This window comes from Sciurus carolinensis, chromosome 1 (genome assembly GCF_902686445.1).
Source record: "Sciurus carolinensis chromosome 1, mSciCar1.2, whole genome shotgun sequence".
NCBI lineage: Eukaryota > Metazoa > Chordata > Mammalia > Rodentia > Sciuridae > Sciurus > Sciurus carolinensis.
In genome coordinates, this window is record NC_062213.1 from 130,912,984 (window position 1) to 130,939,788 (window position 26,805).

Sequence of the window (26,805 nt, forward strand, 5' to 3'; positions counted from 1 at the left end):
GTGTTCTGGGACGTGCTTCCAGTCCATAGCCCATCTCTCCATGATCTATAGCTAATGGTCATGCTGGTTATAAGCTAATGTGATTCTTTGTCAAAATTGCAGATGCCTTTGAGAGAGAGTTATGTCTGTTAACATTGTTCATGTTGAGTGTGGGAGCAGAACGAAGATGGAGAACCACCACCCAAATGCATATTATAATTCAGTTTTCATAACTTTATACAATCATATTTGTTGCCCAGATCTAAGAGTCCCTCCTCCTACACATGCAGAAACATTTAGCAAGCTGCATCTTCTAGGAGAAAAGGAAGAGTGTGCACCAGTACCTGGGAGGACAGGCAGGGCAGAGCCAGACTTGATGTAAGTCAGGCCAGCTGAACCAGTAGAGAAGTGGAGCTGGGCCCAAAGAGGATGTCAGGAATGGAGATGAGGCCTTATGGATTGTGAGGAGAGCATCTGACAGGGACTGCATCGCAGCTGCAGGGGGCACAAACAAGCGTGGACACAGCAGGCAGCTGTCAACATCTGAGGGATTGAACCAAATATCACATAGGATATCTGGACAGTTATAGTTGTCCCTGTCTAGAAACAACCCGTCACTCTCCAGAAGCCTTGCTTGTGTGAGGGTGTCAAACTAAGAGGAGGCTGGAGAGTGAAAGTGGATTCCAAACCTCCAGGGTGAACTATTTCAGGGCTGGATCCACAGGTCATCTCCTACCCCATGCAAGGACAGAGAGGAGCCAGATACCAAGGGCCTTGACAAGTCAGTGAGCATACTGGCTCTAGCTACTGGGCATTAGCAAGAAGACCTGATGACTGGGTTTGGGGCCACCTGAAGAGGATACTTCTGATCTGAGCACTGTTGGCCTGATATTTGACAGAACCAGGCAGCTGGGGTGGCTCTGGAGCAGGCAGGCAGGACCTACCAGAACAGAGGCATATGGTTGCTAGCCAGTTTCTTATTCGGCTGAGTGAACATTGTGTGGATAACTGTGCCATTCTAATTGTCATATCTGTCTGTGGCAGCTTCACCCTTCCTAGGGACATGCCCATGTCAGAAAGGAAGGAGAGTGTCAGAGGAGAGTGCTGGCATAGAGCCAGGAGCCTGGGCCACCACTCTTGACTTTCCCCCACCAACTGGATGGGAGACTCCAAAGAACTCTCCTCACTTCTTCGGGTTTCATTTTCTCCATCTGGAGAGGAGGGGTTTGGATCAGGTGGCTTCCAGACTTCCAGCTGCAACACTCAAGTATGCTGTTGGATGGAGCAAAATAATTTTTAATTCATTTCCCAGCCATCCTGAAGTCAGTTTGAAATGTACCTGTTAGACGTGAAGTGGGTCCTCCACATTGTTTTTGTTGATTTTTTTTTTTTTTTTTTACTTTTATTGGTTGGTTTTCAACCATTTGAAAGTTACAACAAACATCTTTCTTTAAGTGGACTGCCCCTGTGTTCCTTTTTATTGGGTTCAGGGGAAAGAAATAAGGATAAATTAATTGTGTTGCAAAGAAATAACAATTGGGCAACAGCTGGCTCTGTTTTGTCCTGTGAAAGTGGTTCAACAATAGCAGCAGCTCCTCACGCTGCATCTGTTGCTCCCACCTATTTTGAGAGAGGTAATTCTGTGGGTAATTGAAGGCAGCAGCTTGCTTTTTCCCATGCCAGACAATAATTACACATTAATATTGCAGCAGTATAACTTCCAGCAATTTATTCATTTTTTTAAGTCTGGTGGTATTTTTCTAAGTAATTTTTCTTGTAAATTAGGTAATTACTTTTATCTAAACTTGGTGGAATTATACTGAGAGTTCAGTGTATTTTGTTACGTAAAAGTTCAAGAGGAAAGTTTTACCAAATATCAAAGCAATTTCCTGAGATTGGCTAATTGAGACTAGATTTTAGTGGAGAAGCACGTGGGCAAAGAAAGTTTATTGCTTAGATTTGTTAAATTCATGAGGTTAAACAGTAGGCCAGCTTCCCAGAGGCTATATGCAAATTTGCTAACTGCTCTGAATGGGTAGGATTTCTGACAGTTTTCAGCTATAGAATGACCCCTCCCCCTTTTATGGTTTTTTTTTTTTTTTTTTTGTTTTTTTTTTGCTCTAAAATCATTTCACCTATTGTAGACCTTTGGAGTCAGCATGCTCTCTACTGCCTCACAGTGAATTGGAATAGTCCTTTGAACAGGGACTGTGATCATTTGCCCAATACCAGAGGTTCATTGAAATAATAACAGCATCATGAATGTTCTTACTGGGAGCAGGCAAATCACTTTCTGGGATTAACTTTTTGGGCAAAAAATTCCCATCCAAGGGATGCTTCACTGTCCTTTTATTACATAGATGCCCTTTGAAGGAAGCTTCAGCTCTCTCTGGCATTTGATTCATCTTATTTTTTGATAGTTGGGTTTTTAGGGGCAGCAGATAAAGGCAGACCACCAGGCAGAAGGAGTGTTGACTACCGTTGCCAGTAGCCTGGGCGTCCCTCAGGTGGTGTTTCTTCCTCCTGTAAACAGGGAGAGCAGACCATTAAGACTTCCTAAATAATTCTGAGTTCATCCTCCAGTCAGTTTTTAGTGGAGCCTTCCTGAGCACATCTCTGCCATCTTGTTTTTAAAGTCTTTTGGGAACCACCATTGGGTTATCATTCTTTTTCTTCTTAAACTTTCAACAATGGATTATGGTCCTGGTGGTGGTGATGATCCAACATTTATTGAGCATTTACTTTGTATAATGTTCTGTGCCAAACAGCTTCTGTGGATTCTATTTAATCCTCATAGAACCTACATGTAGAGACAGATTAAATAACTTGCCCATGGTCATGCAAACTATAAAAGCAGATCTGGAATTCAAATCCAGACTTTTTGATTCTATAGCCTGTGCTCTCAAACTCTGTGCCTTCTCTCAGATGGAGGGTGGCTCCAATTTTTAATGAAAATTACCAACAATACAGGCATGTATCTCTTTATACCCTTTTTCCTTTCTCCCTTTCCCTTCTTTATTCTATATCACATAGGTATTCACAGTGCCACATACATACTCTAAGGAATATGAACTGGAAGGAAGATGACGAATTTTAGGGGGAAAAAAGTCTGTTCCTCTAAAGGGCTAAGGAAATGTGGAGACTGTTTAAAAATGTATTAAAGTTTAGGAGAAGTTTTGTGACTTAGAATTATAATGCGCACACACACACACACACACACACACACACACACAAACCCAGAAAACATGAATAGCTTATACATATTATGGTTTATGGCAAAACAATTAAAATAGTTGAGGTAGGACCATCCTACCATATTTTTGGAAATATGTTGAAGTGTAGGCATGTCAGTGCTATTTACTTTGGATGCCATGACCACTCTTTACAGCACTCAGAACAGTTGATCTTACACAGTAAAAATGGTTACACCATACCAGTGATGATTTAAAAAAAAAAAATGGTGACAAGGAGGATAGTCATTTCTCTGAAACAGAGTACACAGAGACATATGGACAGAAAAGAGCAATAAATATCTTTCCCTAATTTGTCATGATTTATATGCAATACTTAATTCTTAGTAAGTTTAGTGTTAGAAATACTGAATTTTCTTCATATTTCCAGCCAACAGCTTCAAAAAATAAAAGCACCTGCATATCATAGACACTCAGTAAATGTTAATTTCCTCTCTCTCTTCTCAGCCAAAGTTGGTGGTGGTTTTTTTTTTTTTTTTTTTGGCGGTTGGTGGGGTGCGTGTTGTGGAAGAAAAAGTTGTGAATGTCAAATGGAAGTTAATCCACAGGAGGCATTACTTTTTGGAACACGTTTGATTTTTCCAGAACAAAAATACTCTTAAGAACCAGCCAAGTTTTGTCCTCAAGCTAAGGTACAGATGAGGGGAAAACAGTAGAAAGATGGTAGAAATGCTTCACTGGCAGAATAAGACATTCTGTCTCTATCCAATAAGGGAGGGGTATTATAGGGATTTTTATAATTCCATTTGCTTTGCATTTAAACATTTTTTTATTTTGGAAAATTTCAAATATATATAAATAGAATGAACCCACAATCTGGTTTTAGCTACCTGTTCATGGTGAATCTTGTTTTATCGCTTCCTGTTGCCCACTGGATTGTTTGGAAGTAAACCCAGACCCTTAATTTCATCCATAAACATTCCAGTATGCACCTTTAAAGGTTAAGGATGATCAAGAGGTCTCTGGCAGGAAACCCATGATTAGATCATTTGGGAAGGCTACTTCCAGAAGGCAGTGTGAAGACTAGGTTGCTGGGGAAAATACCCAATAATAGTATATACATGGTATTTATAGTTATTTCTTCCAAAAAATAAGTCCCTATGATATGCTATATATAATAGTTGATGAATGGTTCTGTCATTATTTTATTTACGAGATGTTTTTCATATTGGGGATTGAAACCAGGGATATTCTATCACTGAGCTATATCCCCAGTCCTTTTTTTTTTTTTTTTTTTTTTTTGAAATAGGTCTTGCTGAGTTACCCATGCTGACCTTGAATTTATGATTCTCCTGTCTCAGCCTCCCAGAACACAGGGATTAGAGACATGTGTCCATTACCCCATCTTTAAGGCCTTTATAGTTTAGTGCAGTGTTTTTCAATCTCAGCAGTATCAACATGTTCAGCTGGTTGACTCTTTGTTGTCCTGTGCATTTTAGGTTATCTAGCAGCATCCTTGGTCTCTACCACTAGATTCCAATATCAGCCACCCCCACAACTGTCTTGATACCCCAATATGTCTTGATACTTTTCCAATTTTCCAAAAATCACTCATAGGTAAGAACCATTGTCTAGTGATAGAATGAAGATAAGTGAATATCAGGATTGAAAGAACCCAGAGAAGAGGTTCAGAAACAGCAAAATAAGTTTAGTAAAACTTGTCTTTAGTGGGGTCTGCACAAAGTCCGCAGGAGATTTCCTCTCACCATCCCAAGTGTTACTCAGCTTTCTGTTGCTGTCACAAAATACTCGAGAAAAATAACTTTAAGAAGGAAAGATTTATTTTGGCTCATGATTTCAGAGGTTTCAGTCCATGGTCAGCTGACTTTATTGTTTCTGGACCTGAAGTGAGTTAGAAATCATGGTGGAAGGGCATGGTAGAGCAAAGCTGCTTACCTCATGGTAACTGGGAAGCAGAGAGCAAGAGAGACAAAAGGGCCCAGAGATAAAATATAGTCCCTAAGGACATGCCCCCAAGGACCCACTCCTTTCCACTAGGTACTGTGTCCTGAAGTTTTCACTACCTCCAATATTCCATTCAATTATGAAATTTATTTATTTAAATTTTTTGTGAGGCTGAGGATTGAGCCCAGGTCCTTGAGCATGCTAGGCAAACACTCCACCATTAAGTTATATCCCCAGGCCCATATTCCATTCAATTGTGAACACATCAGTGGATTAATCTGTTGATAAGATCAGAACCCTCACGATCCAATCACTTCCTAAAAGTTCCACCTGTGAATATTATTACATTGGGAACCAAGACTTCAATGCAGGAGGCTTTGGCAAATATTCTACATCCTTCCCTCATTGCCAGACGTCAGTAGATGTGGGTACCACTTTGACGCCTTGTTTCTCTGTGGGCCTGCGCAGGCCTACTGTGTTTAGGAAAACTGAATTGAAAACTGAAGGCCAAAAGCTGTGGTCAGTTACTCATGCATAACCCCAGAAATATCCCATTTATGAAAACCATGCCTCACAATCTGAGGAGGGAAATTTTGGTTCTAGAGGTAGACCAAAATTTGCTCAGAGTATATGAAAAGATTTAATTCAGAATGTTGATTATAGTTTATTCGTTCTGCAAGAAATGCATTGTTAAAGTCTCTTTACAACAATATCTAGGATTCCTTTCTTACAATCTTATCCCTAAACCCAAAGTAAATATTGTTGCATCCACTCTTTTCCTTTCGGCATGCCAGCTCGATTATAGGGTTCTGGTGGAGATGAGACTATTTTAGTTAGACTCAGGGGTTATGGGGGATTTGTGAACATAAGGAAGTTAGAGGATAAAATTCTTCAACCTTAACTCTGCAGCCTGTGCTTGTTATTGTTTATGTGCAGTCATGAAGGAATTCCACCCGGGAGAAATGAGCAACAACTGTTCTTGTTTAACTCTCTGAGAAGGCCCTGTTTGGGGTGGGGGAGAAAGGATTAGATCATAACATAAGTCCATTAAGAATTTTAGAACAATGCCATCCATCACACAGGCCCGGCTATAAAACCTAAATTCTTACATGTGAGGTCTCCTCAGGGGAGAATCATTATTTTTAAATCACTTGGGGATTCTGAGTGACAAAGTTTAACCACAGGCGGTTGATTGGATGGAACTCTTCCCAGAAGTGTGTATACTTCTCGCATGATGCACACTATTGAGACCTTTAAATGCCTTTGGACTTAGTTCAGTGAATCAAACCACTACTTCTTGAAAGTGGGTGAATTTTGTGGTTAGATACTCCTACTTCATAGGGTTCTTGGGACTTTAAAAATGAGCTAATATAAACGAAGGCTTTTTGTCAATTGGAAAATACTATACAAATGTACAAATGTAAAGTGTCACAGTTGTTATTGCTGCCAATAAAGCTGATGGGACCAAACTCCCCAGAGAGTTCATTTTGCAGTTAGTGTAGTGAGGGTGCTCCTTGAAATTAGGTTTCCTTGAAAACACTGTCAGGACTGGGATGTAGCTCAGGGGAGAGTGCTTGATTAGCATGTGTGAGGCTCTGGGTTCTATCCCCAGTACTGCCAAAAAAAGAGAGAGAGAGAGAGAGAGACACACACACACACACACACACACACACACACGCACACACACACATTTTAATTTTCTTAGTAATTTTACTGAAGTGTAACTTTTACACATCTTCTCATCCCAGAGCCACCATGTTGCACAGATCCTGGGGCACCAGTCAGTGTAGTGGCTCTGATTCATCCAGTGACATTCCTTCTCCTAGAGCTGGACCATTGAGGATGCATGTTGATCAGTCTAGTTGAGATGGTTGATACTGAGAATTTACAATTCTGTCTTCTTTCACCCTGTCTACCTTTATTTTCCATAAATATCAACTCATATACTGCTTATTTTGGTCAATTTTTCACAAGTTTTTTTAAATTTTTTTTCTTCATTGGGAATTCAAACACAAGGTGTGTGTTCCTTCTTTTTTGGATGGAAATGGAGATGACAAAGGCACTACATACCACTTTTATTTTGGTAGTGCTGGGGATGGAACCCTGGGCCTTATGCACATGCAACCAAGTACTCTACCTCTGAGCTGTACCCAGTGGTAGCTCACTCAGCTGCTGAGCCTCCAATTTTGAATCCTCCTGCCTCAGCCTCCTTAGTAGCTGGGATTACAAGCATGTACCACCACCAGCAACATGTATCACTTGAAACTCTAAAGAAAAGGGTGGAATCTGTGCCAGAACCCAGCACCCTTTTTCTAGAAAAGGCCAAATGAGAATATTTTTAGTTGGAGGCACATATAATCCCTGTCTCAACTACTCAGTTCCACTGCTCTAGCATGAAAGAAACCATAGACACTATGTAAATGAGCATGGCTGTGATCACATGAAACTTCATTTATGGAGTAAATTTGAATTTCATACAACTTTATGTCATGAAATAGTCATTGTATTTTGATTTTAAGAAATCACTTCAAAATTTGAAATTCATTCTTAGCTCACAGGCTGTGGTATCCTGACCCCTGGTCCATGCTGTTCTGTTGAGGGCAGTGAGTCTGTGAGCACAATTACTTAATCCCTGTTTCCCAGCTAAGGACAGAGTGACACTCGCCAGTCATTTAGAGTCAGTTAGCCTGTGAGGAAGGAGTCTGGAATTCTAGTTCAACTCCTGCCCTGATGCTTTCCAGCTGTGACCTTGAGCTAATCACAGGATATCAGAATCTCAGGCTGCTTATTTGTAAAACAGTGATAAAAATTCTTTTTCTGCCTCCCTTCCAGCACTGGGGTGAACCTCAAATGAGATCTTGGCTCTGTAGCACTTCATGAACATGAAGCATTATAGAAATAATGAAGCACACAAACATTTTAATAGTTTTATTGCTTGTTTCCTCCATCTCCAAAAAGTACATCAATATTTTAATTGACTTTTGCTAAACAGTCTTGAAAAACCAACACTATGCCAGTTCTAGTCCTGAGGATATAGAGATGCATAAGAACTAGACCTTGCCCTCAGGGCAGGAAAAAATGGCAGGAACCCCCATCTCCCAAGCAAATTAGAATGTGATGTGACCCAAGTGCAAGAGGAAAGAGATGAAATGAGCAATGTGGAAGAGACCAGGGGGGCCAGGGTAGAGCTAGGGTGAGTCAGGGAAAGCTTCCCAGCAAAATTTCCAACTAAGTAGGTCTGGAAAAGGAGACATTTCAAGGGACGGCTTGCAAAGTGTGGTGACATGGAGTAGCATGGGGAGTTAGGGGAACATATAATTCAGTGTGAGAAGCCCAGCATGGGTGAAGGACTCCATTGAGGGAAAAACAGTTAGAATTTTTTTTTATTTTTTATTTTTTAACCAAAGGGGAGTCATTAAAGAACTTAAGCAGGGCAATAACATGTTCAGCTCTGGGCTCTGGAAAATTCACTCTGGGGGCTAATGTGAAGGAGGAAGTATTGGGGGGTGGGGAAGGTAGTGGTAGACAAAGAGACTTCTGTGGTAATGCAGATGAGTGATGAAGAAGAGCTGAACCCTAAGACAGTAGCATTATAATCAATAGGGTACACAGCTTGATATCAGCAACTTGGGAAACTGAGGCAGAAGGATCAAAAGTTCGAGGCCAGCCTTAGCTACTTAGTGAGACCCTGCCTCAAAATAAAATGCACAAGGGCTGGGAGTGTAGCTCAATGGTAGGGTGCTTGCATGAGACCCAGGGTTCAGTCTCTAGTACCAGAATATACACTCAAAGCAACAACAGCATTAAGGGAAGCAAAATGTGTAAATTATTAAATTAAAAGACTTTTAAAAGTGGAATAAAATGAGAATACACTGTAGAAGCATAATATTTAAAGACATTGAATTCTTTTGTAAGTAAATAGAAAGGTACACACATACCACTAGACTCGAATTCTCTAAGTTTTGGTGCTTGCCTTTGAATTTTCTTCAAATTGGAGTGCCTCTGTAATTGACCCTTAGCAGGTACAATGCTTAAAATTTCTGGGTAACCCGCGTTATAGTTTTGCTATCTAAAGAAGGTCATTGGCAGAGTATTCACAAAGTGTTAACAGATAGGAGAGGTGTCAACTTCTGAGATTTTGACAACCCTTTGCTCAAATCCTGGCGTCTTCATGGAATGCATTGTGATTTGACTTATGCTTTTGTTTCAGAAAAAGTTCCAAGCATTAAGGAACAGAATCCAGTTCCTCCACGTAAGTCTTTGTGCAACTATTTCGAAATAGAGCCTCCTGGGCTTTTATAAGAATGAGCTGGTTAGTGAACACTTGCCAAACTTGGGGTTTTGATAAGGAGACTTCTGCTCTCATCCTCCCTTCCCCTTTCCTCTCTCTCTCTCTCTCTCTCTCTCTTTTTTTTCATACTCTTTCCCTTTCCTCTGTCCGCCTTTCATCATCTTCTTTCTTTTATCCTCTCTGCCTTTGCTATTTTAAAATGTTAATTTGTTGACCTGTTGACATGTGTGGCCTGAACAAGAAGGCTGTAACTTAGCTTTAGAGAGATAGGCTAATTATGTGCATGTGTATATCTGTTGTGATTTGAAAGCATTGATGTAGAACTGTGTGAGTACTTGGCTGTAAGTGTTGGTCAACAATGTTTACCTGCTCAGAGAAGTAGGGCTAAGGGAACCAGTTGCTACATGTTCAAGACAATCTCTAGTCCAAGGAGTAGGGTGGAGGGGACCAGAAAGAGCACGTAAGAAAATAATAGGGCATAGCACTAGTTACTACAGAATGATGACCTGAAAATTATGTAGGCCAATTTCAACATTCTGTATGGTAGAAAACATTAACAAGAAATATTTCAGCAAGTTGCCCAAGATCATCGTTGGCACTGAGGCAGGATTCCCAGCTGCCCACAGAGAGTTCTAGATGATGCAGCCTTGGAAGGAGAGTCTGTATGTGAAGATTCCTACCAGTATTAGTCTCCAGGGCTGACCCCATCACATACGTGTGACAGTCAGGAGAGTGCTTTATACAAAGCCATAAACTGTTCCCTAGTGGATTATTTAACAAGATTATGGAACAATATCATGACTCAGAAAGAGTGACCCATGTGAACACATTCTCTCATACTTACCTAGTCTGATTTTCATAAGTGACATCTGTGTCTTTGGAATTTGAAGATGTTTTCATTAAAAACTTATGATCATGTTCCATCTTTGCTTCTATAGACATATAAAGGCAAGTTGTCTTTTAATATCTGTTCTAAGTAAGATTCAGCTTAATAGGTTGATGTCTTGGTTCATGGGAACATCCATAGGGCTCTTCCCAGTTCTTGTCCTTGCTAGGGGACCCTCATGTTCATTTTGTGTAGGTAAAGTTATCCTCATTTTTCAGAATTTAAGTGAACACACAAAGGGGCACATGCTAGAAGAGCAAGGCCCAGACTTGGAAGTGTGGATCTTTCCAGACTGTTCTCTACCATGACATACTTTCCTGAGCCCTCTTGGTGCTGGAGCTGCTCAAGAGTCACATTTAACCACTACTGAATCTTTTTTTTTTTTTTTTGGGGGGGGGGGACGGAGGTGGGGGAGTACCAGTAATTGAACTCAGGGGCACTCGACCACTGAACTATATCCCCAGCCCTGTTTTGTATTTTATTTAGAGACAGGGTCTCACTGAGTTGTTTAGTGCCTTGCCATTGCTGAGGCTGGCTTTGAACTCGTGATCCTCCTGCCTCAGCCTCCTGAGTGGCTGGGATTACAGGTGTGTACCACCGTGCCAGACTACTACTGAATCTTTTACATTGAAGTGAGTTAAAAGGCAAAGAGATTTAATTTATATAGAGATGAGTTGCTTCTGACTAGAGTAGAAAATAGAGATAGTATTGAGGGGAGCAATCTTATACCTTCAATTTATACTAAAAAACCAAGAAACCCTTGAAATTTTAATCTATCAAATCCCTCTCTCCTTTGGACACTGCTTTTAACTTTTTATAAGTGACTCAAAGAAGATAGTTTTCTTAAAAGAAAGGAAATATCCTATTTCTGTTGCCTGGAATTAATTTCAAATATAAAATTCTTTGCCAAATGGAGGAACAATTGGTTCTATTTATATTTTGCTGACTGTGAAACTGACATCACTCCCCACAGAGAAGTATTTATGTTCCCCTTGTAGAAAGATCAGGGTTGGAGATGTGTTAAAGAGTAGGCTGCTTTAAATACATAGTTGTTAAGATTGAGAATTTAATATAAGGTGGGTGAAATGTTACAATCCACAGGCATAGTTTACTCTTGTTCTGTACTTTCTTCTCTTCCTCTTTCTTCCTTTTTTCTTTCATACTTTGAAATATTCATGAAAATACCACAAAACATTCTAAGTGTGTGTAGTGTGTCTCACTGTTGGAGGTGTTCAATGAATAAGAAGCAATGAGTAAGATTTTGATGATGAATGTTCACCTTGTTTTCCAAAGCATCCTTACCTGTGAATTTTTAAGACACTCTCCATCAAATAGTACGTCCTCAGGTTGAGACCATGAGACCATAGACTTACTGTTTTACAAAATTTACAAATTTGGTTTTTTAAATTAGTTTGTTGTTCAGAATAAGTTGCAAACTGAGAATATTTGGAAACTCCATAATTTCATTTTTCCTTTGACCAAGAATTGCAAGTAACAAAATATAGTGTATTTTATTGGAACCCTTATTGCATTCTCAAATTTTATTAGTTAATGCGCAACCTTTATGATGGTGCTTGTAAAAAAATATAAAATTCAGTATATGATGTAGACTGACTTAAAAGGGTATGTGTATTGGTTTCCCTCTTTTGTAGAAATTTTCCATGGTCTGGACACCCTAACTGTGATGGGCATTGCGTTTGCAGCGTTTGTGATCGGAGCACTCCTGACGGGGGCCTTGTGGTACATCTATTCCCACACAGGTTAGTGTGACTGTGGACTCTCGGTGCACAGCCCATGCCTGCCACACAGTACACAGTCAATGTTTTGTTGGATGGATGAATGGATGAAATGATGAATGAAAGTGAGAGAAGGTTCATTCCCACTCTTGTTGTATTTATGGATTTGACATAAAAATTAAATTTTATAAAAATATAATTTATTGCTGGGTGTGGTAGCCCATACCTATAATCCAAGCAACTTGGGAGGCTGAGGTAGAAGGATTGTAAGTTTGAGGCCAACCTCAACGACTTAGTGAGGACTTCAGTAACTTAGTAAGATCCTATCTCAAAATTTTTAAAAAATGGCAAGGGTGGGGGGTGCTGGGATTGTGACTCAATGGTAAATCCCCAACACACACACACATACACACACAATATATATATATACATACAATATATATTATACATATTATATATATATATTATATTATGTATATGTATTTTACATATTATATATATTTGACACATATATATTATAAGTAATATATAAATATATGTAATATATATTATATGTATATATAGTATATATATAAAATACATATGTATAATATAAATTTGCTTTCACAGTGGTAGAAAAGGAATGCTTAAACTATTTCTGCTTCTGCTAGTTATAATCATGATGTTGGTGAAGTTTAACATGTAATAAAGCTATTTTATCTTTAAAGGAAGTTAATATAGACAAACTGGAAATATAAGTAGTTACTCCAAAGATAAAGACTTCAGAATAGACATATAAATGTACAGGAAGTTAAAAAAGGACACCAAGGGTTTACTACCACATCTGCCAAGGTGTTGACCACTGTTCACCAGAGTCCCTAAATCAATGACTTAACCCAGAATTTCTCAACTTTTTTTTAACCCATGCTGTGTCGTCTTTGGTAAATATAAAATTCTCATGTCTTTCTATAAAAAGTTAAATTTTCAAAAGGTATTTTCATGCATCAAAAAGAAATAATGAAACAAAGCACTTTGTTTTCAAGTTATGCTTCCCAAACCCCTCAAATTCTGATGTTCCCCCTACCCAGTCCCAGGGATGAAAGCCATTGGCCTGAACTGGGAACCTCATGCCAGTACAGAATGCAAGCCTGCAAGGGGAGCTCTAGTCCAGTGGGGAAGGAGCCCTGGACTGCCCTCTTGCTTCTTTCCTAGTTTCCCTGCAAATATGGGAAGGAATGGCATGCATTTTGAGACATGCATTGGGAGCTAGCTGGTCTTATTTGCTCTTGGGTACTTGTTTACACTGTGAACCTGTGTCAACAGTACTAGATTGATCAGTTCGAGGCAAGAGGCAGACTCTGTGTTTAGAACTTTATGCTCCATTGACCGCTGAATGCTCTGATCTTTTTGCCTCACCTTGGGCCATTCAATCAGCCCAGCTAAAAGGATGACCAATTTAAAGGGACACAAAGCACTACTGAAGGACATTTTGAGGCATTACGTTTTTGTTCTCTTGATTGCTAGACAAAACCTCAAACTGTTCATTAAAAAACATGTCACAGACATCCTATTTCTTTAAAATTCCAAACTCTTTTTCATTCGAATTTTTGCTTCAAATACTACACCCTCTGACTAAGTATTTTAGAAAGGGAGGAACAAACCCTTTTGTGCCTAGTATGGGAAATTCACCCAACCCAAAGCCAATCTCTTGGCAAAAGCAATAGTGGGGCTCCGAGTTCTCAAATTATTGGTCTTAATTAGCAACCTTTGAGTGAAGTATGTTTCATGTGAGAGAAGGAAAATAAGGCTCTTAAGTATAATGATTCTGAGGATTATATAAGCGTCAATGGATCAGTTTAGGAATATTCATTCTCATCAATAGTTTATAAAAGGACCAGAAGGGACAACTTTTAGCAGAGTAGTATTTTAGAATAAATCATTTTTGTCACAGGAATACTGACATGTTCAGATCTCAAAGTTCTTTGTAACTTTTTCCAACCTCCTGCGTGGCTTAGAGGTTCTGGGGCTGTTGGCAGCCTGTGTTGTCTCTTGGGAATGCACTTGAAAGTACTCCAAGAAGACTGTGTAGCCCTGAGGATTTTATACAGCCTAGTCACCCACAGATGCTTTCCATGTGCCTGCTTAATCACCAACCAGTCCCGGTCATAGCTGACTCTCAAACCCTCACAGCTAATTGTGGACCAGGAAGCCAGGTCCAGGCAGAATACAGGGTGACCAAATGGCACCCACTGTGGGAACACACCCCACTGAAAGCCCCTCAATGAGCCTAGTTTCTTGTCCACAGCCAAGTGCACAAACCAGGTAAAAAGCAAAGTGTGGTGGTGAGATAACCTGTGTTCCTGTTCCTTGAACTTGGAGGATCATTGTTACTAATGCCCTGTCCCTAAAACCAGGGGATTTAAAAGTATTTTTCATACAGAAATAGGTTTGTAAATAGATTGAAGAAAAACCAGAAATGCTTCCTGTGATGCTTTCCAGCAAAATTGTGCCAATTCAGAAGGCAAAGGGTATATAGACACTCTCATTTGGGCTTAAAATCTGTTGGCATCACTTACGATACAGCCTCAAGATCACTTTTTATTCAAAATTGTAGCCTCTGGTTCATTTTGTAGAGTGCTTATAAGAAATCCCAGGGTCACAGAAGTATGAAGAAGGCTTTATTTTTCCCTAGGATTAAGTCTCTCCCTACCAGTCCCTAATTTAGTTTTCTATATGTTTATCATTAATTCATCTGCTGACTCTGTCAGTTATCTCAGTCCCCTCTTAATGCTTTTAGACATATCAGGTGTTGTACTGATTCATTTTCTTCAGTAAATCTTTTGAATTTTGAAAGTGCTCATTGTCCTCTACCTCTGAGAATTGCTGTCATTCAGATTCTTGATTCCCTTTGTATGTGGCCTAATTTTTCTTTCTGAAAGAAATTCTGCAGTCAAATCCCTTGATTCAGGTATATTTTCATACACTGTGCTGAGCACTAGTTGGGCCCCTTCAGTCATGTCCTTCAGTATTGATACTGAGATCTTATTTAGAACTCCTTATTTTCCTCACCCCCATTTTATATATTCTCTTATTCTGGAAACCATTTTATTTGAAAGTGAAACCTCTTTACTGGTCTTTGAATTTTCATTTCTCTTTTGTTTTCCATCTTTTTGCTTTCTTTATTTTCTGGAAGATTTCCTCATCTTTATCTTTCAGTCATTATTGAGTTGTTAATATATAGACATTTTTTAATTCTAGTAATTTTTTCCCATGAATTTGTTTTCTTTTTAAAAGTCCATCTGAGAATATTAATTTAGAATTGTTTCTGAGCTTGCAGGTGGGAGGTATTAATTGTGAACTTCCTTAGGGTGATCTGGCAGGGCTGTGTTATTGATGAGCCCCTGATGTCAACTCCTGGTGATTCTCTCAGGGTCATTACTTTTTAGCTTAGGTTTTCCATAAAACAGGTTTTGTTTCCCACCCAGAAGGTGTAGGTTAGGAGACCTTTTAATGAGCACTGATTAAAATAAGCTGACATGGAGCTAGACATGGTGGCCATGTAATCCCAGCAACTCTGGAGGCTGAGGCAGGAGGATTTCGAGTTTGAGGCCAGCTTCAGCAACTCAGCAAGACCCCTTTTTCAAATAAAAAAATTCGAAAGGCTGGGGAGGTAGCTTAGTGATAAAGTGTCCCTAGATTAAATCTCCAGTACCAAAAAAACAAAAACAAAAACAAAACAAAAAACTGACATGGCAACAAATTATATTTGGCAGATAGACACTGGAAAGCGAATATTCAGACTTCCTGGGCAGGGCATGGTACCAGCCCTTTTCCTGAGCATGGATAATCAAGTTGTGCTCTGGGAGGAGACAGACAAGTCTTGTTCGCCACTGCTAGAGGAGGCAAGGCCACCTGATTTAGCTGCTGTCAGGCCAACCAATGCCCAGGAGAGCTAAAAGCTCTCATGTTCACCAGCTCTCCTCTCTGAGTGCAACATTCTTACCCTCAACTGTACCTGGTGCTGGTCATTTCTGGAACTCTTGGTTTCACCCTTTTCAAAGAGTAAACTTCCTGTCTTCCTCCTGGGTGAGGAAGTCGGGAGATTTAGAGAAATTTTACTGTTTCTTACACAGTTGCTCAGCTAGCCCCACTGCCTACAGCCCTATATTCCCCCTTTCTTATTCCTGATGCCATTTCCTGAGTTTCTGAGGGCTCTGTGACACAGCTTGCTTATTCCTCAGCCTTCCCACAGTTGCTTTAGGTTTGCTCTCTTGAGTCAGTTATTCTCCCATTTTCTCAACAGCCTCCAATACTTTATTGCTGTTGTTTTCACTCCTGTTATCTTTGTTTTTGTGGAGTTATGCCTTTTGAAAACTCATTCACTGTCATTCTGGTGAAATTTATAGAGGGAATGCCAGTCTCTGTGTATACAGAACACAGTCTCTACACTTAATCTTGCCCTTGATTTTTAAAAATCATCTGCTTTAGGGGGGTTCTTGGGAAATTACTGTCTGCTTCAGCATCTCCTGTTTACATTGGGAAGGACAGGGCCAGAAAACCAAATGATGCAACTACACAGAGTTACACGATTATAGCATTTAGGCCTGGAACCTGCTTTCTGGATTTGGAGTCTTCATATTCTGTTGTTACACATTCAAAGGACTTGAAATTATAATACTTTATCTTCCTTTTGCTTATTAGAGAAAAAAATTATTGATTCACATATTTTAAAATTATAATAAAGATGTATTTGATACTGCTTTCTTACGAGTCGATCAGCACACCACAGACTTTGAGGGTACTCCTACTAATGTGTAGCCAGGCTCTGTGCCCAGCTATGAAAAATGCCAGCAGAGTGGAAGGGGTCGGGGAAAGCAGGTGGATTCACATGCATCTTGATTATTCTTTTTGCCTCTTTTTAGTATATGCTAAGTTTTGTTTGTTCACTCATTTATTCATCCTTTCACTCACTCAGTGAATCTTTTTTGAGCTCTCATTCAGTGTAAACACTGTGCGAGCCCCCGGCAGCACACTAGTGAACAGTACGGAGCCTTGCTCTTGTGGAGCTTACATATATTAGGAGCAAGACACTAATCAGACAGACTGACATTAAATAGCGGTTCAGGTAGACACCCAGATATGAGCACAGATGTCAACCATTAGGAAAACAACAACTTAGGGAATTTTGTCAGAAAGATGGAGAACTGGCAAGACCCGTCTCATCAGAATAGGAAGTAGTGTTGTTTTTTAAGAATTAAGTTTCTTCTAAAACTATCATAGTAACGGAATAGAGTTTGAGAAGAAGGAGTAAGGATTTGAATGGTCAGAAGTTTTGTCTGGTGTTTTGTTTCTTCAGAAAGACACAGGGACAGAGACACCAGGAAAGCTTAAGGCTTTTAACCTAACCCTCTGTGTTTAACTGTTTTATAAAAAGAAGGATGGAGCATTCTGGTGAAAAGAGAGCAAATCCTGCCCTTTGTACAGTTACAGTGGGTTCCCCTCTGTCCAGCTGCACCTCCCCGATCCCTGGGGCATCCTCTTTTGACTCCCACCTCACCTTAGCCTAGCTTGCTGCTCCTTCTCGTCATCAGAGTAAGGCTTAGGACCTCAGCAAAACCTTGAACCTCTAAAAACACGGGGATCTCCAAAGATGCCCCTAATTCAAAAGTCTTACCTGACTCTAGACTATGGGTTTGTGCTGACTTCTGCTTAGAGAACACATGGTGCGTCCACTAGAGGATTATTGAATCCAAGCCTGAGGGATTGGGATGGGCATGCCTGATTCAAAACTTCCACATTTTCTTTTGCTCTGTGAACTGCAGTGTTCCTTCCACTCTTAGATTTTTTTTTTCCCTGCTTATACATCTGAGCAGGCTCAAGTATCTTACATTTTTTATAGGACTTGGGAGTTCAAAAAGCTTTTCATATGCATTTCTTGTTTAAGCATCCATCCTTAAGAGCCCTGTGAAGTAGGGATCTTCTTCATGTATACTAAAGGGAAATATGGTTAATGTACCAGACTCGGGTAATAGGACTAGCAGTTAAACAACCTAGAACTTCAAGTTCATTTTTGATGCTAGCCACACCTAGGGGTTATAAAAATGGCCTTCCTCCTCCACCCAGGTTTCTCTTTCTTTGCCCTCTCTCTCCCTGTTCTCTTATTCTTATTGTCAGTCTTTGAGTGCATCCTCTTAGTCAAATTAAAGTAAGATACAGAAAACCAAAGTGCAGGTGCAAATAGGTCGACCATGTTGCCGGAATATAGGAAGGAAGTAGTAAGCAGGACATTTTGAAAGACTTTAATTCCCACCTTGAAACATTATTCCTTTTCCCCAGAACTTATAACAACATCTAATCTACCCCTCCTGGATATTTTTGCCTCAAAAGAAAGTTCTTTTAGCTTTGACAATGGGGAAACCATTTTTGGAAATGATAAAAAGTGATTTAAGACCTCTAAACTGTAGGTAACCTAGTTCATTCTCCTTACAGAAGTCAGCCTGAGAATTAGTTAGGCTATCAAGAAATGGATACTGATTGCTGCAAAATTACAGTCAACACATAAGCGTAGAGGAAACTATTGTTTTTTCTAGCATCGAGGAATATTAAATCTAAATCACCCTAGGCATATGGTTTTCAATCCTTTGCTTAACTCTCTCCCAAGAACCAGATTACATAAATTCCCCTTATAACCAACCCGTCCTCGTACCAGCAAGTGCTATCTCACCTGTCTCCCTCTCTGCCATTTAAACTCATTTCCTTATGTTCTGCCCTTCAGGGAAATAAAGAATAGCCGTCTACTCCTCTTTGTAATCATCTGCATGGGCAATATTTGCACTCAATCTGCTTTGGGCTAAATAATCTACATTCCTCTCACCTTTCTTTTACCTCTTCCATTGTTGTTTCCCCATATAGTCTTTCCATGTTATCTACATCTTTCAGAGTTTTTCTTCCCTAAGACCTGCATGGTGAAAGATTGAGAAATAAGAATACAGTTGTAAAGTAGGTTGTCAAGAGGTGGCCCCAAATCAGACCTGGACAACACTGGGCTAAGCTAAAGAAATAAAACACATTCTCCCTTGAGAAATGTTTTTTTTATGTTTCTTAAAACTTCTCTGGCACTGTCTAGGCTCATCCACAGGCTGATTAGAGATGAGTGGATTCCTCCTTTGTGTTCTGTCCTTCAGCATACCCTCTTCCTCCAGAATATTCCAGGCACCACATGACTCTTTCCCCTACTCTCTCTCCCTCCTCTTCCAATCTCCTCTCTGGATGTGATTTTAAATTTTAGGAACAACACTGAACACATTGTCTTTGATGGTCAAGTTTGAGAGTATGAGTAAGGAGCCTTCCTCAAACTTCTTACATGTGTTGCTTAGCAACAAGGTCATCCCTCCTCATCTTCTCCAGAAGTAGCCTGATTGTATTTGACTCCCAAGGGATATTTTAGAGAAAGTGGTATTCCAAAAAGCCAGTGTCACTGTGACAGTGAGCAGAACACCAAAAATCCCATCTCAGACAGAAATCCCAGACTGTTGGTCTTCTAATCAGAAGCCCAGAAGAACTCTGTTGGCACATTTAACATCCTTCCTCATGATGGAGTTTTCCACCTGACAATGAAAAATCTTCTTTTTTCTTAATTTTTCCAAAAGGTAAAAAATTTTTAGAAATTTGGTTATTTTGAGAAATCTTGTGTTTTGCCTATGAAAACAGCCATAAGTGGAAGGGTTAGTCTGTCTATAGAAGTTTTTTTAAACGTTTCCAAGCAGATGCTCAGACAAATTCTCCTTGACATCATATTGGATCAAAGTTGATAGAACATTAGGTTAACATGACTCTTGTCCTCCTGGGTGAAAGATCCTGCAATCTCAAGTGTAGGAACTTCTGTGTTTTGTTGTTTTTGAGTTTTACTTGAGCAGTGTTTCCAAGGCCAAGAGTTTCTGAAACTCTGGAAGTTGAAAGATTTCTTTTTAATGGGCACTGATTAAAATAAACTGACATGGCAACAAATTATATTTGGCAAATAGACACCGGAAAGCAAATATTCGGACTTCCTGGGTAGGGCATGGTACTGGCACTTTTCCTGAATGTGAATAATCAAGCACGTGTCATGTTCTGGAAGAGACGCACTTGTCCACTGTGGCCAGAGGAGGCAAGGCCATCCGGTTTTAACCGCTGTGAGGTTGAGCAAATGAAGCCTGGAGGGCCTGAACCCAAAGGGAGAGGGCTGGCTTTCCTCCTACTTTTCTGGTGTATCCTTTATTTAATTGGGAAAGAGATTTTTTTTAAATGTGGTTCATATATAGCCACATTATTCCTTCTAATTGATAACATGAGTACCCAGCTGAGAGTGGATCGTGAACATGTAAGTTGTAAAGGAGCTGAATTCTATTTTTTTTTCTTTTCTTTCTTTCTTTCTTTCTCTTTCTTTCTTTCTTTCTTTCTTTCTTTCTTTCTTTCTTTCTTTCTTTCTTTTTTTTTCTTGGTAGCAGGGATTGAATCCAGGGGTGCTTAACCACCTGAGCCACATCCCCAACCCTTTTTTAATATTTTATTTAGAGATAGGGTCTCACTAAGTTGCTGAGGGCCCCACTAAGTTGCTGAGGCTGCTTTTGAACTCTCGATCCTCCTGCCTCAGCTTCCCAAACTGCTGAAATTATAGGTACCTTGTGCCACCATACCTAGCAAGGGAGCTGAATTCTTAAAGTATATCAAGAGTTATGTAAGTCTCTGGAGTTTGTAAATGTGTGCACTGTGTACATCACAATAATTAAGGACTCGGGTTGTAACTCAGTGGTGGAGCACTAGATTAGCATGCAGAAAACCTTGGGTTCAATCCCTAGCACTATGAGAGAGAGAGAGAGAGAGAGAGAGAGAGAGAGAGAGAGAGAGAGATTGATTTGATCCCTTTCTAGAAATAAGCGTCCTCTCTGGGGAAAGTAAATTTTTGGCAGAAAATTACTGCAATTGAGGCAAATTCACCAACTCCCCTTAATTATATCTACCTATGAAGGGTAAGGGGCAATGCTGGGGAAGGTCTAAAATATAGATTTCCAAAAAAGAAGAGTAAAAATGCAGTTTCCCTGTTTTTTGGGGAATATTAACCCCCATCTCCCTCCCTTACCAATCCCAGAAGAAAAGATAATCAGAGGAAACACAGGGCCAGCCGTACAACAAGCACATAAATACTCTAAGGTTGATGCAAAAGCATGTGGAGCTTTGGTTCATAAAATGGGTGACAGGGAGAGCTGTAACCAGACCCAGGGGCACGAGCCGGTTCTACGTTTTGCAGAGCTGCTCTTTTGGCAGATGCTTTTGAGGGGCCCCAGAAAGGGAATGGAAGTAGCGGGCTCAAGTTCCTGCACTTGGATGGCAGAGTATTTGCTCGTGTGTTTTGTTTTAATGAAGCAGAAGGGAGGGTTGCTTATCTCCAGCTGATAGATGTGTATTTCAGCATGACAGGAAAGAGGAGGCTCATTCCTAAACAAACCTGGCCCTCTGGGGCTTCCCACATTGGAGGGGGGAGAATGCTTACAAGAAGTTTTTGGAGTTTGTGCTCTGACTTTTCAAAGAAAATGCAGTGTGTTTCTTTGGAGAGCCCTGATCACTTTTCCCCACCTAGAGCCATTTTTTTGAGGGTTGCACTGAGGCCAGTTTTGCTGAGGAGAAGACTAAGTCTAGGGCCTTTTGCACTGTTAAATGCAAACCATGTGTGTGACCCGAGGTTTCCTCCCTCTCCACAGCCCTGCACATTTGGCACGAAGAATGGGTTTAGCTGAAATGCAGTGGAGTGTGTAATGAAAAGTGGGATGCTTAATGTGTTAGGAGATACTCACGTTGCACTCAACAGTGAACCTCAATGTGGAAGGCGGGTGTTTGCTGGCAACCCCTGCAGTCTCCATGTGCAAACAGCTAAACCCCTTCCCCCAAAAGTTTTTACCGTAACAGCCTCCCTCCCCTTCCCACTTCCTAGGGAGGTCATATGCTTAGTACACAGTGCTCTCTCTGCTTTTGCTGGGGCACAATCTAGACTTCACCAGAACAGTTTTAAACAAGGGCTTTCAGAAAAAAGGCCTCTAGGAGTTGAGGTATAGCCCAGTAGTAGACCATGTGGTTTTGCATGTATAGGCCCCTGGGTTCAATCCCTAGCACCAAAAAGAAAAAGGCCCCCAAATTGCCGAAGTTTTCTTATTAAATTTAAAGGTCTCACCCTCTCAAGTATAATATCTTTAGAGAAACAGCATATCCTGAGTACAGGTGCTGGTTAGTTGCCCTACACAGTCTAGATGTAAATCCAGGGCATTTGTCATCCACTGTCAGAGGTCTTAGCCACTAAAACTGCTTGTTAGCCAGCTGGAAAACCCTCCTCTTTTCCTCGTGCATGAGACTTCTAAAACAAAGCAACAATCCGAAAAGCCTTATGAGATAAGGTCTTCCAGCCATCCAGGACCTGGGCTAGTTGCTTCTGCCTGTGGTTGAGAAAAATAATAGATAAACAGGAAAGCAGGGGGAAGGCTCTTTTCCACACATGTAATAAGCATGTTTCTTTGCTTTTTTTCTTTACTAACTGCAGGGGAGACAGCAGGAAGACAGCAAGTCCCCACCTCCCCACCAGCCTCTGAGAACAGCAGTGCAGCCCACAGCATTGGTAGCACTCAGAGCACACCCTGCTCCAGCAGCAGCACGGCCTAGCCAGACCCAGCTGGGCCTGCGACAGCTGACAGGGCCTGATGCTGATGCTGCGCGTCCAGACTTGGAAGGCTTGTATTTGGTTCCATTGTAAAGGGAGAGTGAATTTCAGTGTAACAATCACCTGCTGTATTCACCCCTCACCATGGCCGATGTAAGCGTGACCCCTGGACTTCTATGACACACTAGATATCATGTGCAAAAGCTAAGATGGTGGCCTTCTCCACCGGCCCCTCACAGGCTGGGGGGTTTTCAATGTGAAACACATGCCAGTTTTTTTAAATGCTGCTGTGTCCAGGTGAGAACATCCATGGTTTGGAACCCTGAGTTTTTACCCAGACTCGAGGAGACAGTAAAAGGATAATAGCTAGACAGCAGAATCAATGAGGAGATGTGGCCAAAGATTCTTTCCTATCTGAACTAAGACATAAAACAAAAGGAATGCTTTAAGGCTTTCTGGGCGCTCCTCCTTGTCTAATCTGCATCTTTGTTTGGATGCACACTTCTGACCTGCCGTGCCCTGTGGGGTCCGATGTAAGGTTAGCTGGGTGCTGCCCTTGGGGACTGCATCCTGCCACATGTCAACGCAACATTCCTTTCTTGTACCCTGGGCCAAAACCAAACCTTGTCGGCTTTCTGTGTATCCCCACACTTACACACCAACTACAAAAATGTCTTAATGCAAATTTTATATTTCTTATTGGCATACAGAAAGTGAAAATGGCCACAATCTGGAACTACAGATTTGTGTCCATCTCTGACATTTTTTTTCTGATAAATTAATGTCTAATTTTTCTGATAAATTAATGTCTAAATTGGGGCAACAGTCGATTGTAAAGTTGAAGAGAAGTTTGCAAGGTGATATATGTGTATTCATATGTAAGTACAAGTATGTAATATGTCATCTGGCACAGTAATTTTCTCAGTTAAAGAAGAGAAAAATTCATTCCCCTTTTGAAAATGTCCTATGCTTCCTGAGTTGGAACTTACTTTTAAGCAATATTTGGTAAAATGAGCATTTCCACTCAAAATACATCAACTTTTTTAATAAGCCCTTTTGTAAAAACCAAGCTCTTATGAGACACAAATGCCTGGCAGATCCTGTTGGAGTCCTGTAGGTTATCTGAATGGTGTCACCAATTCTGCCAAGACAGAACTGAGATAGGGAGAAGGGCATGCATTTGGATTGCTTTAGTTCTCTTGCCTTAAATATATCCCAAACTCCCAAAGAATTTGAAGTGAATGTCATTAAATGGAATAATATGATGCCACTTTGCAGCTATATAGAGCTCAGTGATACCTTTATGATACCTTTTATGCTAAAAAGAATGCCAGAAGAGGATTTTCATGCCAAATCATTTACTTCTGAAGATAACTTCAATGTAAATCAAATAGTCTTCTTTTTTCAGAATTCCCACAGTTGACTTAGGATTCCATAAATAGAACAAGTTAGATCCACCCCAAATATTCATAAGCAAATCTTATTTCCCTTAAAATAAAGCAGTTGTGCCTGGTCCCCTGCAAATGGAATAAATAATGCTGATGAAACTCAAATCTTTAGGGAGTGTCTTCATGCATTCAAGTAAGAGGAAATGGAAATCACTCTTATCCAGGCATTGAGTACTAGTGATTGATTGGATAGGTGTAGACATTCAATCTAGATCATTTTAACCAAAGCAGATCACTTTAGCACTGAAATTTCCAGTCTACCTACATTGATAAATTGAATCTTTTTCAGAGTTCCATGTATGCATGAAGACAACATGAGACTAGAGAAATGTTTCCCTTTAGTTTGTTCTTTTTAACATAAGGGTATCAGAGTGGAGGACCTGGGTTATGCTACCTGTGTTTGAAAATAATGCGCTTTGCCTAACCTTCAGCAGAATGTATTGTTTTAGCATATTCTATGTATAAAAAATTTAAAGATGTCTTCAAAGAAGACTAGAGTCTTTAAGTCACTTATAGCTATATTTTACTACAAAAAAGTGTATAAAGATATATTTAAATGTTTTAGATAAATTTAAGTTACTCCATATGAAAGTTTAATTTCAGTTACTGTGAATTCTTTTGATCAGTTCTTTGCTTTTTAAAGAAACTCTTTCCATCTTATTGAAAACAAAATTAGCTATGAGGAGGTATTAAAAAAATTCATTTTTTAGATGGACAGAGTTAAAAACTTCTGTAATATATTTAAATGTATATTTTTGAGAGAGATGCTACATTGCCAATGATTTTATGAATAATCTTAAATTAATTTACAAATTTATAGATGTACACCAAAAGATTTTTAAAAGAGAGTAAGAGAGAAAAGAAGAAAAAAATCACCTTTTATTTGTTTGGAGCTCATTGTCAGAAGTATTATTTAAAGATCAAGAAATCCCATGCTAATGAAACCTGATCCCATTTTGGGGAGTGAATGTCCTTAGGTATTTCTGAAATGTTTCTAAAAAATGAACATTAAAAAGTAGTGTGTTTTCTCCCCACTTCTTGTTATAGCAGTTCTGATTGCTTCACTTTCACAGTTTTCATACAAAGTACAAGTTCTACTTTTATAACATGTTCTGCAAGTTTCTTTAAACCTGTTTTTATATTCCAGTTGAACTCAATTCTATCTGCCAAATCACGTGTTATTTCTGCAGGCTACGCCCATAATTTGCAAAGGCCATTTTGTTTTGTTTGTTGAAGCTGAAGCTATGGTTGAAATGCTCTGAACTCCAAGGCAGATGTCTGTGTAACATCCTATAGCTTCTCACCATGCGATGTTCACCAACTGTTACTCTGTATTTTGAAGTCAGAGATCACTCTGTCTAAGTTGTTTCTGTAGCATTTTCTAAACACAAAATGGTCTTTCCCTTGTCTGGTAATAAGATTGTAAATCCGTTTCCTGCGTGTGTTCTCAGCGGGCATGACTGAGTGTGTGTGGGGCGCGCACATGCGTGCTGGTCCTTTTGTACTGTAACTACCTCATGGTTTGAATGATGACTGTACTGCTGGTTGTGTTAACAGAGCACATTTTGTTGGGTGAGTCCTGTATGCGATTTTTTTCCTGTTTGTTTTATCTGGGGGTTGTTCATGAAACTGACAGATGTTTTTCTAAAATGGACTATTATCAGTTTCCAAATACAATACTTCTCTCTTCTGGTTTTTCCTGAATGAGCCTGATTTTATTGCTGTTTTTCGTCAATTATAAGGGTAAAAAGAGTACCCTGAAAATCCCTGTGGCCAGTTTGAACACCCCTGTCATTGTCTTTTTTCTGTCAGTGTGTCAGCAATTTTGTGAACATGCTTAGATGTATAGTTTTGATAACCACAGTTTTAAGTCCTTTATCTGTGCATAATAAAAAGATATATATCAATTATTAACACGTGTCTTGTTTGGTCATCAAGAAATTCCACCCTCAGACTGATGGTACAGCTTCCTCACTGTAACTTTCTCTTACCTATGTGGCCTGCTATGTTGATGGGGAAGATGGCAGAGAAAGGCAAAGAGGCCTAGGAGGGGGAGGGGACAGAGCAGAGCACTCCAGGCCTTCTGTCAATTGCCTGAGTTAAGGAAAGGGAAATAACAGGTATTTGGGCTCTGCCTTCTTTGTCCCCTCTGAATACCCCAATGCTGTTCTACCATTCCAGTCTCAATATGGTGCCACCCTCTTCCAATTGCCCCAGACAGAAATCTAGGAATCTAACTGGAGCCTCTTCATCTTCCCAATCCCCAGTCTTCCTCTAGAATACCTTTCTCCAAGTCATTGCCTTACTCCCATTCTGCTTTTACCTACTGCCCAAGAGTCATTATCTCCTGAGCTGAATCAGCCACAACAGCCTCCAAACTAGTGGGCCAGCTCTCCCTCTTGCTTCACTCCAGTTCTTTCTCCACCACACAGCAAATTCAATCCTGAAAACACTCAAATCATGTTACTTCCCAACTTGGACCCTTTAAGTAATTCCCCTGTTTGCCTTCAGAATAAAGTTCAAACTCCTAAGCATGGTTCAAATGAAAATCATCTGCCTACCTTCCAGCTGCCTCTCTCATCTCTTTGGTGTTAATTCTGTTTGGCATGCTCCCACCAGACAAATTTATACTATGAAATCAGT

The 26,805-nt window shown here is 40.1% G+C and overlaps 1 protein-coding gene across 2 annotated transcripts in view; it reads left to right on the forward strand.

Annotated features, from left to right (window-relative positions):
• The window catches only part of Tgfbr3 (transforming growth factor beta receptor 3), a 189,714-nt gene extending 163,644 nt beyond the window's left edge, over positions 1-26,070 (forward strand). For both annotated transcript variants that reach the window (XM_047550251.1, XM_047550258.1), the window contains exons 15-17: positions 9,346-9,387; positions 11,965-12,072; positions 22,598-26,070. In XM_047550251.1, coding sequence (XP_047406207.1) covers positions 9,346-9,387; positions 11,965-12,072; positions 22,598-22,716 — 269 coding nt within the window. In that variant the 3' untranslated portion in view covers positions 22,717-26,070. The remainder of the gene's footprint in view (positions 1-9,345; positions 9,388-11,964; positions 12,073-22,597) is intronic.
• The last annotated feature ends 735 nt before the right edge of the window (positions 26,071-26,805 follow it).